Source organism: Amblyraja radiata, chromosome 2 (genome assembly GCF_010909765.2).
Source record: "Amblyraja radiata isolate CabotCenter1 chromosome 2, sAmbRad1.1.pri, whole genome shotgun sequence".
Lineage (NCBI taxonomy): Eukaryota > Metazoa > Chordata > Chondrichthyes > Rajiformes > Rajidae > Amblyraja > Amblyraja radiata.
Genome location: NC_045957.1, coordinates 94739828 through 94754145, shown reverse-complemented (window position 1 = coordinate 94754145; position 14318 = coordinate 94739828). Strand labels below are relative to the sequence as shown.

Sequence of the window (14318 nt, the reverse complement as noted above, 5' to 3'; positions counted from 1 at the left end):
TCTGCTGGGTTACTCCAGCATTTCGTGTCTACCTCCTGAGGCTACACCTATGGTGTATGTGACCAATAAATAACCTTTGAACCTTTGAACCATATACCCATCATGCTCTGTCTGAAGAAGTTACCCTTCTGGTTCCTATTAAATTTGTCTGTTCTCACCTTGAACTTCTGTTGTCTGGTTCTTGATTCCCCTACTCTGGGTAAAATACTTTGTGTATTGATCCTATCTATTCCATTTAAAATAGTAAAACATCAAGATGCTTCACAGAAGCAGATTCAAAGGCAATTTAACAATGCTTATTGAAACATATAAGATTATTAAGGGTTTGGACACGCTAGAGACAGGAAACGTGTTCCCAATGTTGGGGGAGTCCAGAACCAGGGGCCACAGTTTAAGAATAAGGGGTAAACCATTTAGAACGGAGATAAGGAAACACTTTTTCACACAGAGAGTTGTGAGTCTGTGGAATTCTCTGCCTCAGAGGGCAGTTCAGGCCGGTTCTCTGGATACTTTCAAGAGAGAGCTAGATAGGGCTCTTAAAGATAGGTGGGTCAGGTTATGGGGAGAAGGCAGGAATGGGTACTGATTGGGGATGATCAGCCAGGATCACATTGAATGGTGGTGCTAGCTCGAAGGGCCGAATGGCCTACTCCTGCACCTATTGTCTATTGTCTTTGTATTTATGGGATTATAACAGAATGGAAATTTGGCTAAAGAGAGTTTAAGAAGCTTTATAAAAAAGACAAGCCAATGGTAGGCACAGGTATCTCAAAGTCAATAGAAAATCTGACCTTTTTTTAAGACCCGTGATGTGATGGGAAAATGGGTCAAAGGTGGTGTGGTGTACAATGTGAGTTAGTGATGGCCAATGGGTTGGTATGTGCTGGGAATAATAATGATACTATCAGCATGTACTGTTATAATGGGGCGAAATTGGTGGGAGTTTTTGGAATAAGCTGTTAAAGGTAGAAAATGCGAGCTTGCTGTTCCCTGCTCCCCCACATGGTTGTGCCCTTTCCAGTATCCAATGCTGTAAGCAGCAGAAATATGTTTAGCAGAAATAAATGCCCACAATGTCAGCTAATGCTGATAGAATCCCTGCAAATAGTATGACATGCAGCGCAAATACAAACAAGATTTTAACGGGTTACAATGCATTCATTCTCACATAATGAATACTCTGATCCTAAAAAAAAGTTTAAATTTGTGCTCATTGCCTCAGATTGAAAACTGTTTAAAATTAAAAAAAAACAATTTCTCATAAAATATGTTCTGTGTTTATGTAATGTGTACAATCCGAACTTAAATGTTAAAGTTTATCCTTTTTACTGCTAAGTTTGTTGTGAGCAATCTTCAATGTGATTGATTACACCATTAAATTATTGTATTTTAGGAAATCACGCTAACTCGTACCCGTGATGTCCCAAACTTATAAACAACACCAAAGAAATCTTGGAAAGGTTTTTATATTGCCAGAAGACTGTAGGCATGATTTCTATGTGTTATCAGTTAGCATTGATGGCTCATTGGTGGCTGCAGAATTTGGGTGATATAACTTAGATTTAATTTTTAAAAATCAATAATTCTACTTTGAAAGGAAAAGTCTCATTGGTATGCCAGGGTAGAGAGATTTGGAATGCAGATTCAAAGAGTATTAAAGTAGACAAGATTGATACCTGGGATGGCGGGACTGTCATATGAGGAAAGATTGAAAAGACAAATTCACTGGAGTTTAGAAGGATGAGGGGGATCTTATAGAAACATATAAGCTAGATGCAGGAAAAATGTTCCCAATGTTGGGCGAGTCCAGAACCAGGGGCCACAGCCTTAGAATAAAGGGGAGGTCATTTACGACTGAGGTGAGAAAAAACTTTTTCACCCAGAGAGTTGTGAATTTATGGAATTCCCTGCCACAGAGGGCATTGGAGGCCAAGTCACTGGATGGATTTAAGAGAGAGTTAGATAGAGCTCTAGGGGCTAGTGGAGTGAAGGATATGGGGAGAAGGCAGGCACGGGTTATTGATAGGGGACGATCAGCCATGATCACAATGAATGGTGGTGCTGGCTCGAAGGGCCGAATGGCCTCCTCCTGCACCTATTTTCTATGTTTTTATGTAGACATCTTAAATTTGATCAAAACATAATATAATTAATCCTTCATTTAAGGATATACAATAAACTAAACTCAACTCAATGTGGAATACAACATTGAAACCAAAGATAATAAGCAAATTCAGGATTGAATTGTGGGCTTACTAGTGTAATTATATTGGGTCCTAACCAAGATAGACTGTTAATTCAATTTGATGTTGCCTGAAATGGAGACAATATTTATATGACAATATACAAGAAAAAGGATTATTTTTTTCTTAACAAGGCAATGTCTATTACAGGATAATATAAAAGTGCTTAAAGTTAGAAAGAATTGGGTTGACAGAAACTGTTGTAGTTGTGGAATCAACTGGAAAACCATGCTATTGGAACAGAGGGCTGAAGAATTTGTAAAACAAACAGGTGGGAAAAATGGATTCCGCTAGCCTTTTTTGAAGCAAAATTCCTCGTATTATCTCGCATATCTCATGGGGATATTCACCAACCTCATTAATCAAGACATAGACACAAGGCAGTGCAGATGCTGGTTTACAACCAATCACATTACATTAATCAATCAGTGCAGCCACACTGCTCCCAGGTTTCCACTGAAGCTACTCAAATCCACTGATTTAACAACAATATAAATTCTCCAACCTCCTCCAGAGCCATAAGTAATGCAGTAGAAAGCAAATTTGTTTCCACAATATTGCAGGCTGGTACTTCATTACAGGGTGCTGGCTTGCTACTCCACAACTAATACACGTTAAAAGTCTTTACAAACTTTCACACTCTGCTTTATGATGCTAACCTCTTTTTCCTTATAATCTTTGTGCCCATTTGGACCTTCATTATTTTGTCTTGATATAACAGCACAATTTTTCCAGTGATTTTTTTGTTGCTACAATGTTCACCATTTTAACCTTTAATAATATAAATTACTGTTCCCATGTACATATGTACGTTCTGCTATCTAACCCTGACTTACGGAGTCACTGCAGGTTTTTGATCCATTCTGTGGTTTACATTGTGCATCACATTGAAAACATCGGGATCCTTCCACATACTCCCTCACCTTCCTGTACAAAATATAAAGAAAATGTTTTGTGAACAAACTGAAAACTAAAAATTTGAAGAAATGTTAAAATTTAATTAAGATGGCTGCATTTGTGCTTAAACTTGTGCTTTATATTGTGAACAAGTAGTAAATTAAGCATCACTCAAACGCAAAGCAACACAAATTGTCACTCACTTTGGCTGGGGATAAAACTGAACAGACAATGTATGTGATGCAATTTATCCCGGTAAAATAGTTCCCTGTATCACTGCACACTAAGATTTTATCTAAGAAAGCTAACTACCAGGATAAAAAGGAAGGGAAGGCAATGATGATAACATATGATATATGTTTGACAGCACTAGGACTGTACTCGCTGGAGTTTAGAAGACTGAGGGGGGACCTCATTGAAACTTACCGAATAGTGAAAGGCTTGGATGGAATGGATGTGGAGAGGATGTTTTCATTAGTGGGGGAGTCTAGGGGACAGAGGCCATAGCCTCAGAATAAAAGGACGTACCTTTAGAAAGGAGATGAGGAGGAATTTCTTTAATCAGAGGGTGGTGAATCTTTGGAATTAATTGCCACAGAAGGCCGTGGAGGCCAAGTCTATGGATATTTTTAGGGCAGAGACGGGCAGATTCTTGATTAGTATGGGTGTCAGGAGTTAAGGGGAGAAGGCAGGAGAATTGGGTTGAGGGGGAAAGAATGATCAGACATGATCGAATGGCAACATAGGATTGATGTAGACTTGATGGGCTGAATGGCTTAATTCTGCTCTTATAACTTATGATTAACCCCATCACACTAAAATTATGAAGCCTTGAATCAAAGGTTTTGACAACAAAATATGTCACTGCAATAAAACGTTTAACCACTTTGGACCATTGTATGTCTTTTGGGTGAAATGAAGAGCTCGAAAATAATGTTTGTTATCGCCGTTCATTTCCCTCTGCTTTTATCCAAGTAGTACATTTTCTGACATTACTGAGCTGCGCCACTGATTTCAGTCATTTTCTGCCCTTCCCAGCATTAATGGGTGGCAATTTAATAGAATAGTTAAGATTCTCGGGAGCAACATTGTTCTGTGGTTTGAGACAACTTTCACAGTTTAACCCGCGAGTGAATATTACATTAATTAGTGAAGTTTGTAGATTCTTGATTTGATACACGTTTGATGCACCTCCTCTAGGCATAATATTGAGAAATATTGGAACAACTCAGATGGAAAGAAAACCCCAGGCCCAATTTATAGCTCACCTATTCAATATTAATCATTTGTTGGGAGGAGGGGCAACAAAATTAATTACGGACCTGCCTATGACTCTTTCTGGGATCTGCAGTGTTGGTTCTGCCCTACCACCTGTTCCAAATTAGGATTCAAAAAATAACAATGATAGAAATGAAAACCTGACAAACCTATTTAACTAATTTAATTTTTTCTATTAGGACACTAATGATAATGGACTTTGGAAAAGTAAATTTATTATCAAATTTTGGTAACCAGTACCCAAATTCCCAGACTGTTGGATGCCAATGGAACAAATTAGCTGCAAGCCCAAAGTGGAAAAATATCATTGGTTTATATTGATATTTTTGCAAGTAGAAAAGGAAAATTCAAAACACTCTCAATGTAGGTTACTTATCCCAATATTAATCTAAGATTTTTTTCTTTCCACTAATAGTTTGTTTAATCATCAGAGTTTTGGGAATCAAAGGTTAAGGTAACTTTCTCTTCAAAGCATCTTCTCTGACTGCAAATGGAAAAGTATCCGTTAAGTTACATGGATTTCTTGTTTTGTTTTTTTTCGCTTTATCAAATATTTACTGCTAAAAAAATAGTCTGCTTACGATGTAAACAGACTGTTTCCATTGCTGAAATATTACAGGAGAAGGTTTCACTGCGTCACTTGTTTTAGATCGCCATGCACATCCCTGAATTGGATGAATATCAGACTCATGAAGGGACTACGATATTAAAAAACTGACCGATAAAAAGAAAAACATCATCCACTGGTGGTTTTAACTCCAAGTATATGTATGATGTGCCAAGTATGATTGGTTCCTAATTCAAAACTGCTTAAAAGAGAATTTGAAAAAGAATAGGAAATTAACATTTCCTAACTTTGGATAGAATATCCAGCAAGGAGTCAGGTCATTTAACCTCAGTCAGAATGAAGGATAGGAATGAGGGAATGACGTCTTGGTTATGAAAACGGTCAAAATTATACATTTTCTTTAAAGAGTGGTGCTATGGGATCTTTTAAGTATTATATCTCAAACCATTTCAAAAATTATTCTTAAACCTATCTCCACCACATGATCAGTCAATACTTTGCAGATCACAAATGGGGCAGGTTACATTTGATTTTTCTGGAAGCAATCAGCCCGGTTTCCAATAGCTAAAACTTATTTTCAAATACTAAGATCTCATTAAACATTTCACTAGCATTGCACCATACGTACCCTTCAAACACGTCACACTTCTCAACACACGTTCTGTCACGAGTGTAATTACGACAAGAAAAGCACTGCAGGGGACCAGGGCCCCAACACCCATGGACTGAACAGAGGGGGCTGCAGACCTTGCTTTGAGCAGCTGCATGAGAGAAATGAAAAATAATTTTGAGGGACAACGATTGTAACAATTAGGGATTAAGTAAGAAATGTTTACATTGATTAAAAAAAATGTACATTATGACTGATAACGAACAAATTGGAGACACAAAAAACTGCAGATGTTGGATTCTTGAGCAAAAGGTAAAGTGTTGGGGGAACTCAGCAGGCCAGGCAGCATCTGTGGAGGGAAACAGATAAACTGTGTTTTGGTTCAGGCTCCTTCTTCAGACAGATGGGTGTGGGGGGAAAAAAGCTTGAAAAGAGAAGTGGAGGCAGGACAAAGCCTGGAAAATGATAGGCGGATACGAGAGGGAGGGGGGGGGGGGGGGGGGGTTTATTAACAGATGGGTGGAATAAGTGACAAAGGCTAGAGATGAAAAGACGACAAAAGTGTGTCAGATACAGAGAGAAGAGGAGGAGTGAAATGTAAAGCTGGAGGGTAGGATATGAATGAAAAGGGGCAGGGCAGAGGAAATGGAGGGCTAAAAGGGAGCTGGAGGACTTGAGGATGATAGGTGAATGTACAATAGAAACTTGACTAAACGTTTGAATGAAAAATCAAAGTAAGCCAAGGATACAGGATGCGAATACGCAGTTGCAATGGCGTAAACAGCATCATAACATGGGGAACAAATAGGTTAATCATTCCTAACAGCAGAAAGCTTTGTAGAAAACTCAGGAAGTACATTCCAACTGTACATTCATTGACTCCTTTTATTTCACACACACAATTTATTGAATCATAAATCCTGATTAGGATTGCATATAACCACATAACCACATTTGTTTTGCTCTGAACAATTTGAACTGTTATATCACTGACCACTTCCTCTGAAGAACAAAGGGTGGAAGTGAAATTACCAAGAAGAACATGTTGCTGAGAAACAAAGAACTGCAGATGTTGGTTTACAAAAAGAGACAAGGAGCTGAAATAACTTAGCTGGTCAGGCAGCATCTCTGGAGAACATTGATAGTGATGTTTTGGGTTGAGACTCTTCTTCAGACTGATTGTAAGGGTGGAAGGAAGAGTGTTGGAAGAGAGTAGGGGAGGACAAAGCCTGGCAGGTCATAGGTAGATACAGGTGGAGGGTTTTTTGATAGGGTGATGATTGGGCAAAGGCTAGAAAGGTGAGAAAAAGATTTGAAGAGTTTGCAAATTGTGAAGCTAGAAGAAACATAGAAACATAGAAATTAGGTGCAGGAGTAGGCCATTTGGCCCTTCGAGCCTGCACCGCCATTCAATATGATCATGGCTGATCATCCAACTCAGTATCCCGTACCTGCCTTCTCTCCATACCCCCTGATCCCTTTAGCCACAAGGGCCACATCTAACTCCCTCTTAAATATAGCCAATGAACTGGCCTCGACTACCCTCTGTGGCAGAGAGTTCCAGAGATTCACCACTCTCTGTGTGAAAAAAGTTCTTCTCATCTCGGTTTTAAAGGATTTCCCCCTTATCCTTAAGCTGTGACCCCTTGTCCTGGACTTCCCCAACATCGGGAGCAATCTTCCTGCATCTAGCCTGTCCAACCCCTTAAGAATTTTGTAAGTTTCTATAAGATCCCCTCTCAATCTCCTAAATTCTAGAGAGTATAAACCAAGTCTATCCAGTCTTTCTTCATAAGACAGTTCTGACATCTCAGGAATCAGTCTGGTGAACCTTCTCTGCAGTCCCTCTATGGCAATAATGTCCTTCCTCAGATTTGGAAACCAAAACTGTACGCAATACTCCAGGTGTGGTCTCACCAAGACCCTGTACAACTGCAGTAGAACCTCCCTGCTCCTATACGCAAATCCTTTTGCTATGAAAGCTAACATACCATTCGCTTTCTTCACTGCCTGCTGCACCTGCATGCCTACTTTCAATGACTGGTGTACCATGACACCCAGGTCTCGCTGCATCTCCCCTTTTCCTAGTCGGCCACGATTTAGATAATAGTCTGCTTTCCTGTTTTTGCCACCAAAATGGATAACCTCACATTTATCCACATTATACTGCATCTGCCAAACATTTGCCCACTCACCCAGCCTATCCAAGTCACCTTGCAGTCTCCTAGCATCCTCCTCACAGCTAACACTGCCCCCCAGCTTAGTGTCATCCGCAAACTTGGAGATATTGCCTTCAATTCCCTCATCCAGATCATTAATATATATTGTAAATAGCTGGGGTCCCAGCACTGAGCCTTGCGGTACCCCACTAGTCACTGCCTGCCATTGTGAAAAGGACCCGTTTACTCCTACTCTTTGCTTCCTGTTTGCCAGCCAGTTCTCTATCCACATCAATACTGAACCCCCAAGAAGGAATGTAAGTGGAAGGAGAGGGCAAGGTGAGAAATCAGTGTGAGTCCAGATGGGGCAAAGGGGAGGTGGGGGTATATGGGGGATAAAGGGAGAGGGTTGTGTAGTTATCTAAAATTGGAATATTCAATATTCATACCGTTGGGTTTTAAGTTACCCAAGTAGAACTGAACAACCTCAAAAATAATTCCACATAAAATGTAAATGGATGAGACTGTTATAAAGTACTTACTGCATTCTGTGTCTGGTTTACTTTTCGTTATAAAGTGTGATTGTTTGGTAGATTTGAAGAGTTGTAGCCAGTTTAAGGTCTGAACATAGCAGAGTTTTGTGTTGTTGATGATTCGTACGTAGCCATCACTAATCTCCTTGAGGGAACGCAGTCCCAGGGAGCTTATGCCCAAGTTGACCACAGCAAATGATACATGGCTGCTGAGCATAGAGAAATGATAAGAGGTTATGTCAAGAAAAGTACCCCCATAAGACTGTGAATTGTGTCCAAGGTTAATGATGAGTTATTTTTATGGAGTCACATAGCATTAAATGACCATTTTGATTCATCCTATCCACAGCGATCTATAAAGTACCCAGTTACAGTAATTTTATTTACAAGCAATAGGCAATTGAAGTGCTTATGCTGTCAGAGTACTGTGAGAGTATTGCCTCTCTCACCAGGTTGGTCACGATGGGTGACAAAGATTTTACCTCAGATCTCTTCGATGTCATGCCTAACTTTTAACCAATACCCTATGGTTTTGGAGGTCTTTATTATCCGCTATCTTTTATTATTTTATTATGTGTTTTATTATTCACTATCCGGTGTCTATAAAATTATCAGGTTACCCAGCTCCACGCCCACAGCAACGTGATTTCAAATAAAGCCAACGTAGCTCAGCCAGGTAAATTCACATTCAAAATGAATGAAGCTAGTATCTGATAAAAAAGACATTAGGTTCTCTTCATATATAAATTCTTAAGGGGCTGTCCCACTGCGGCGACCTAATCTGCGGTCGACAAGTGGTCCTAGGAGGTCCTATAAGTTCACTGGAACTCTCCTTCTTGCTCGAGGGAAGTTCCCGAATACTCGCGGCCTCAGCTTGGTGCGGAAACCTTTTCAGCATGTTGAAAACTTTTCCGCGAGTAAAACTTGGTCAGCATGGTTCTTTTTAGCTCAAAGTGCAGTGGAGTGGGGTCGCTATTTAGTTACAGGCAATCGAGGGCAGCCGTAGGCAATCTCCTTCGCTGATCGGGCATTTTGATTGGCTCATTGGAGTTTTCAGGACCTGTAGGTAAAATGCCCGCTAAACTTTATTATACTTCTTAAAAGTGGCTCCACTCCTTCTCCCCCCTTCTCTCTCCTTCTCTCCCCCCCCCCCCTTCTCTGCGCTCTCTAAAGGACTTACCGTACACTGTGCCAGCCGTATTTTACCTTCCTCTTCATCGCGGGTCTGAATTTCAGATAGCGCTCCCCCGCTTTCCCTGGCCCCCGCCTTTGCGATGTGTTTGTGTGTGCGCGCGGTCGGTCGATCCAGCTTGCGGGTTCAACGCTGACGGTCGATCCAGCCCGAGGTTTTCCAGGCGAGTGCCCTCGAGCTTGAAGGTCGAAGACACTCTTCTTAACTCGAGGATTACGTCGCCGCAGTGGGTCAGCCCCTTTATATGGCTGGGACTACACCTCACAACATCACGCTACTCCAAACTGTGATATCATGGTAATAATATAAGGTATAATGGATACAGCTTACTTTCCAGGTGTGGGACATATGACAATGTTGACTATTTAATTTGAAATTGCACAATTAATTCAAAAATGATAGCTTGCCATTAATAAAGCATTTGTATCAAACAACCACATCAACTACTTACTGATGCAGAGTCCGGCCACGTATAATTTCAAGATTTTCAAACACTTGAAGATCTGTGTAATTGGCTGGCCAACTTTGAATTAAAAAGTATCCTTCAAGAAACACAAGTATATTAAAACAATGCATGATACTTGTGAAACTTTCCATCAATTGTACATATTGCAGAAATTCAGTAAATATTATTCCATAAATGAAAGTGTAGGACGTGAATATCCTCTCTTCACCTATAGTATTTGGTATAATACAAATCACGTCCAATTGAAAATAATATGGATGTTTATGCTGATAAAGGCATAGTTGGGAAGGGATCATAAAGAGACAATTATTTTGAGGAGTTGTATAAAGTGTCAAAACCAGCAACTTTTTGGACTGAATACGCAGATTTTGCTGGCTTGGTCGTATATGCAGAATGAGAGATGGTTGCATGTGCAAACGTGTACAGTAGGCAGGTAGTCCAAGCCAAGCCAAGAGACTGGTCGGGCACCCAAAGTTTGATCTTAAAGGGCCTGTCCCATGAGCATGCGACCTGCATGCGGCAAGCGCAACCAAACCGGAAGCGGGGGCCGCGGCGGAGGTCGAGTGATCCCCGTACAGGGTCGGTCCCACCAGCATGCGCCTGCATGTGGTGAGCGCGACCAAACTGGAAGTGGGGGCCGCGCGGAGGTCGAGTGAGTGACGTGAAGTTCGAGCGAAGTCCGCGGGACGTTCGTGCATAACGTACAGCGTCAAGACGTGCGTACGGCGTCGAGACGCTGCATATGCCCGTCGAGGCAGATGCGGCCGGCAGGCCGTTGCCGCGCGGAATTTTTGAACGGTCAGTTTTTCGGAGCCCCGCGCGATGTCGGGACCAGCTCCGCACAACTCCATACGGCTCCGGCGATCGAAGTGGGACCGGCCCCGCGAGGCCGTACGGCTCAAACGACCATGTTAGGTCGCGCTTACCGCATGGAGTCGCATGCTCGTGGGACAGGCCCTTAAGATATGTTAATAAAGGAGACGTGAAATTCTTCAATATTGGTTGACACATTGGAAACAAACTGATTACAAGAGCAAATGCCAACATTGGTGGTGGCCAAGTATGAGAAAATGTTTAGTTGAGAGATACAGCATGGAATTCAGCCCACTGAGTCTACCCTGACCATCCATCATCCATTCACACTAGTTCTGCATTATCCCATTTTCTCATCCACTCCCTACACATTAGGGGCAATTTATAGAGGTCAGTTCATTCTTTTGGGATGTGGGAGGAAACTGGAGCACCTGGAGGAAACCCACGCGGTTATAGAAAGAATGTGCAAAACCCCTGGTTGGGCACCATATTACGAGGATATAGTGATATGGCGAGGTTACATAGTGGCACGGCTGGTAGAGCTGCCATTTCACAGCTCAGAGACCTGGGTGCTGTTTGTGTGAAGTTTGAAAATTTACAAGGATGTTATCTGAAATGAGAAGGTATACATATTGACTTAATAGATGTCTTTAACGTTAGAGAAAAGCATAACTACAGGCTAATATTATAAATTAATCAACAAGTAGGCCAATAAGGGATTTACTCTTTCTCCCAAGAGTTTTGACAATGTGGAACTTATACCAGTGATCAAGGGAAATGGTCAAGATACATTTTTGGGGAATTTGGACAAGCACGAAGGAGAAGGTTAACCGTATAGATTTAGATGAGGAAACGCAAGAGTAACATAAATGCTAACATGGATTAAATAGTCCAAATAGGTTGTTTCTGTGCTGTACATTCTATCTAATCCCATACAATCATTAAAACTATTTTCTCATGGATTAAAAAAAATAAAAACAAAGTTCAATCTAAAATCTTCTTCTAATTCAAACAAATAGATTACAAAACTCAATATGTTACATCACCTACAATGATGCATCAAAAACGCATTATTCATTAATTTATTGAGGAAGGTCATGAGAAATTATGGCTTCGCACTCAGCACCTCTCTCAAAGATGTTGCTGTACAACACAATTGGCCAATTGTTTCTAGTGATTAGATTTTATTTTAAAAGACATGAGACCCTGAAGTAGTTTTTGATCAACTAACCTGTTATTTCTCTGACAGTTCTGAAGACTTCCAATTTCTCCAGGAGAAGTGGAGCAGCTTTTGAGTAGCTATCACTAAAATAGAAAAACATGAATTAACAGTATATATTCCATTAACAAAACAATTTAGAGCATGGCTTTGAGGAAGATGTACATATTTAGGCAGGAATTTCTTTAAGATTGCGCTTTTTTCCCCCGAAACAATTGAGTTTCCAAATCATTTTGCCGAACAGAAAGAGTATTTGGCTGTAAATTTGGCATAATCGCACAACTTAACATTATTTTCTCTATTAAGCAAGTACTAATACAATTAGCAAATTGTTATATATAGTTTTTTAGAAGAAAAAAATAATTTGCAGTTATTTATATCAATTTACACTTAGTTGCTTGACTGGGCACTGATTAAAATACTTATTTTTGTAATGAAGCTTTTTCTAAAACAAACTAGGCACAGAACTGCATTACCACACAATTATATTATGGCATATTAATGAGACTAAAATATGCAGTGCTCTAAAGCATTGCCTAGCTGGACTGGTTATTGACAAATTTTACACTGCTAATACTCTATGGAAATTTTAATTTAAAAAAAGAATCTACCGAAAATGAGACAATTTGGGGCATAATTTATCCTTGGTTAATGACAGTGCTCAAAATCTACTTTAATCACGCTGGTAACATTGTATCCAATGATTCAAAAGGCAGGAAAATTCAGTTGCGCTTCATAGATAAGATAGGAATTTTAGCATTAACATGTAATCTGGGAAATGTAAACTATTACTTGTGTAAGTGATGGAAGATTGCTTTCTACTCAAATAAACCAAGTGGAGCAAGTTTGGCCAGAGAGTACTTGGTGTATTGAGCACCGTATTTTCTAGGAATGTTTTCTTGAACCCTTATAGAAACTCCGCCCTTTAGCATTAATGTTACTGAGAAGGAATAACTTTTCCTCATCAGCTTTTTATTTCCTAATACACATGACAAAGATATAGCCATAAAAATAGGCCTTTGATGATGATCAAAGAACTACATATATGCTAATTCCTCCTTTCTGACCAAATCTGAGGAAGGACATTATTGCCATAGAGGGAGTGCAGAGAAGGTTCACCAGACTGATTCCTGGGATGTCAGGACCGTCTTATGAAGAAAGACTGGATAGACTTGGTTTATACTCTCTAGAATTTAGGAGATTGAGAGGGGATCTTATAGAAACTAACAAAATTCTTAAGGGGTTGGACAGGCTAGATGCAGGAAGATTGCTCCCGATGTTGGGGAAGTCCAGGACAAGGGGTCACAGCTTAAGGATAAGGGGGAAATCCTTTAAAACCGAGATGAGAAGAACTTTTTTCACACAGAGAGTGGTGAATCTCGAACTCCCTGCCACAGAGGGTAGTCGAGGCCAGTTCATTGGCTATATTTAAGAGGGAGTTAGATGTGGCCCTTGTGGCTAAGGGGATCAGAGGGTATGGAGAGAAGGCAGGTACGGGATACTGAGTTGGATGATCAGCCATGATCATATTGAATGGCGGTGCAGGCTCGAAGGGCCGAATGGCCTACTCCTGCACCTAATTTCTATGTTTCTATGTTTCTATGTTTCTCTTTTATAACAACAAACCAATGGAATAATTTCTGTCCAGGCCATCTATTCACTTATTCATTCTCCATAGCTGAGCACAGCATATCCAAAAACCTATAAATGTGTGGGTATAAGTCATAGAATCATACAGCATGGAATCCTTTGGCCCAAATTATCTATGTTGACCAAGAGGCACCATCTACGCTAGTCCCATCAGCCCATGTTTGACCCATATAATTCTCTAAATCTTTCCTATCCATGTACCTGTCCAAACCTCCTCTGGCAGCCCCTTCTATACGTCTACTACCATTATATGAAAAAGATCCCGCCATCTTAGCTTTCTATTGAATCTTTCCCATCTCACCTTAAACCTATGTCCTTTGGTTCTTGATTCCCTTACTCTGGGTAAAAGATGGTGCATTCACCCTATATATTCCCTTCATGATTTTATACACTTCCACGAGATCATCTCTCAGCTACCTGCGCTCCTAATTTGCCCAACCTCTCGCTATAGCTCAGGCCCTCAAGTCTTGGCAATATATCTTGGTAAATCTTCTCTGCACCCTTTCCAGCTTAACGGCATTCTTGCTATAGCAAGTTGACTAACACTGAACACAATAGTCCAAATGCAGCCTCGCCAACTGTAACATAACATCCCAACTTCTATCTTCCGTGCCTTGATTGATGAAGGCCCAATGAACCAAAAGATTTCTTGACCACCCTATCTACCTGCGACACCACTCTCAGGGATCT

At 40.5% G+C, this 14318-nt stretch overlaps 1 protein-coding gene across 3 annotated transcripts in view; it reads right to left on the bottom strand.

Moving 5' to 3' along the window:
• egfr (epidermal growth factor receptor) overlaps positions 1–14318 on the bottom strand; it is a 278250-nt gene that overhangs the window by 57289 nt on the left and 206643 nt on the right. Inside the window, exons 10-14 of one of the 3 annotated variants that reach the window (XM_033050507.1) lie at positions 11991–12064; positions 9932–10022; positions 8298–8497; positions 5615–5747; positions 3080–3170 (exon numbers count right to left, since the gene is read on the bottom strand). In XM_033050507.1, coding sequence (XP_032906398.1) covers positions 3080–3170; positions 5615–5747; positions 8298–8497; positions 9932–10022; positions 11991–12064 — 589 coding nt within the window. Of the gene's footprint in view, positions 1–3079; positions 3171–5614; positions 5748–8297; positions 8498–9931; positions 10023–11985; positions 12065–14318 lie in introns of those variants that run through there. The other 2 variants (XM_033050515.1, XM_033050523.1) reach the window with 2 other exon arrangements.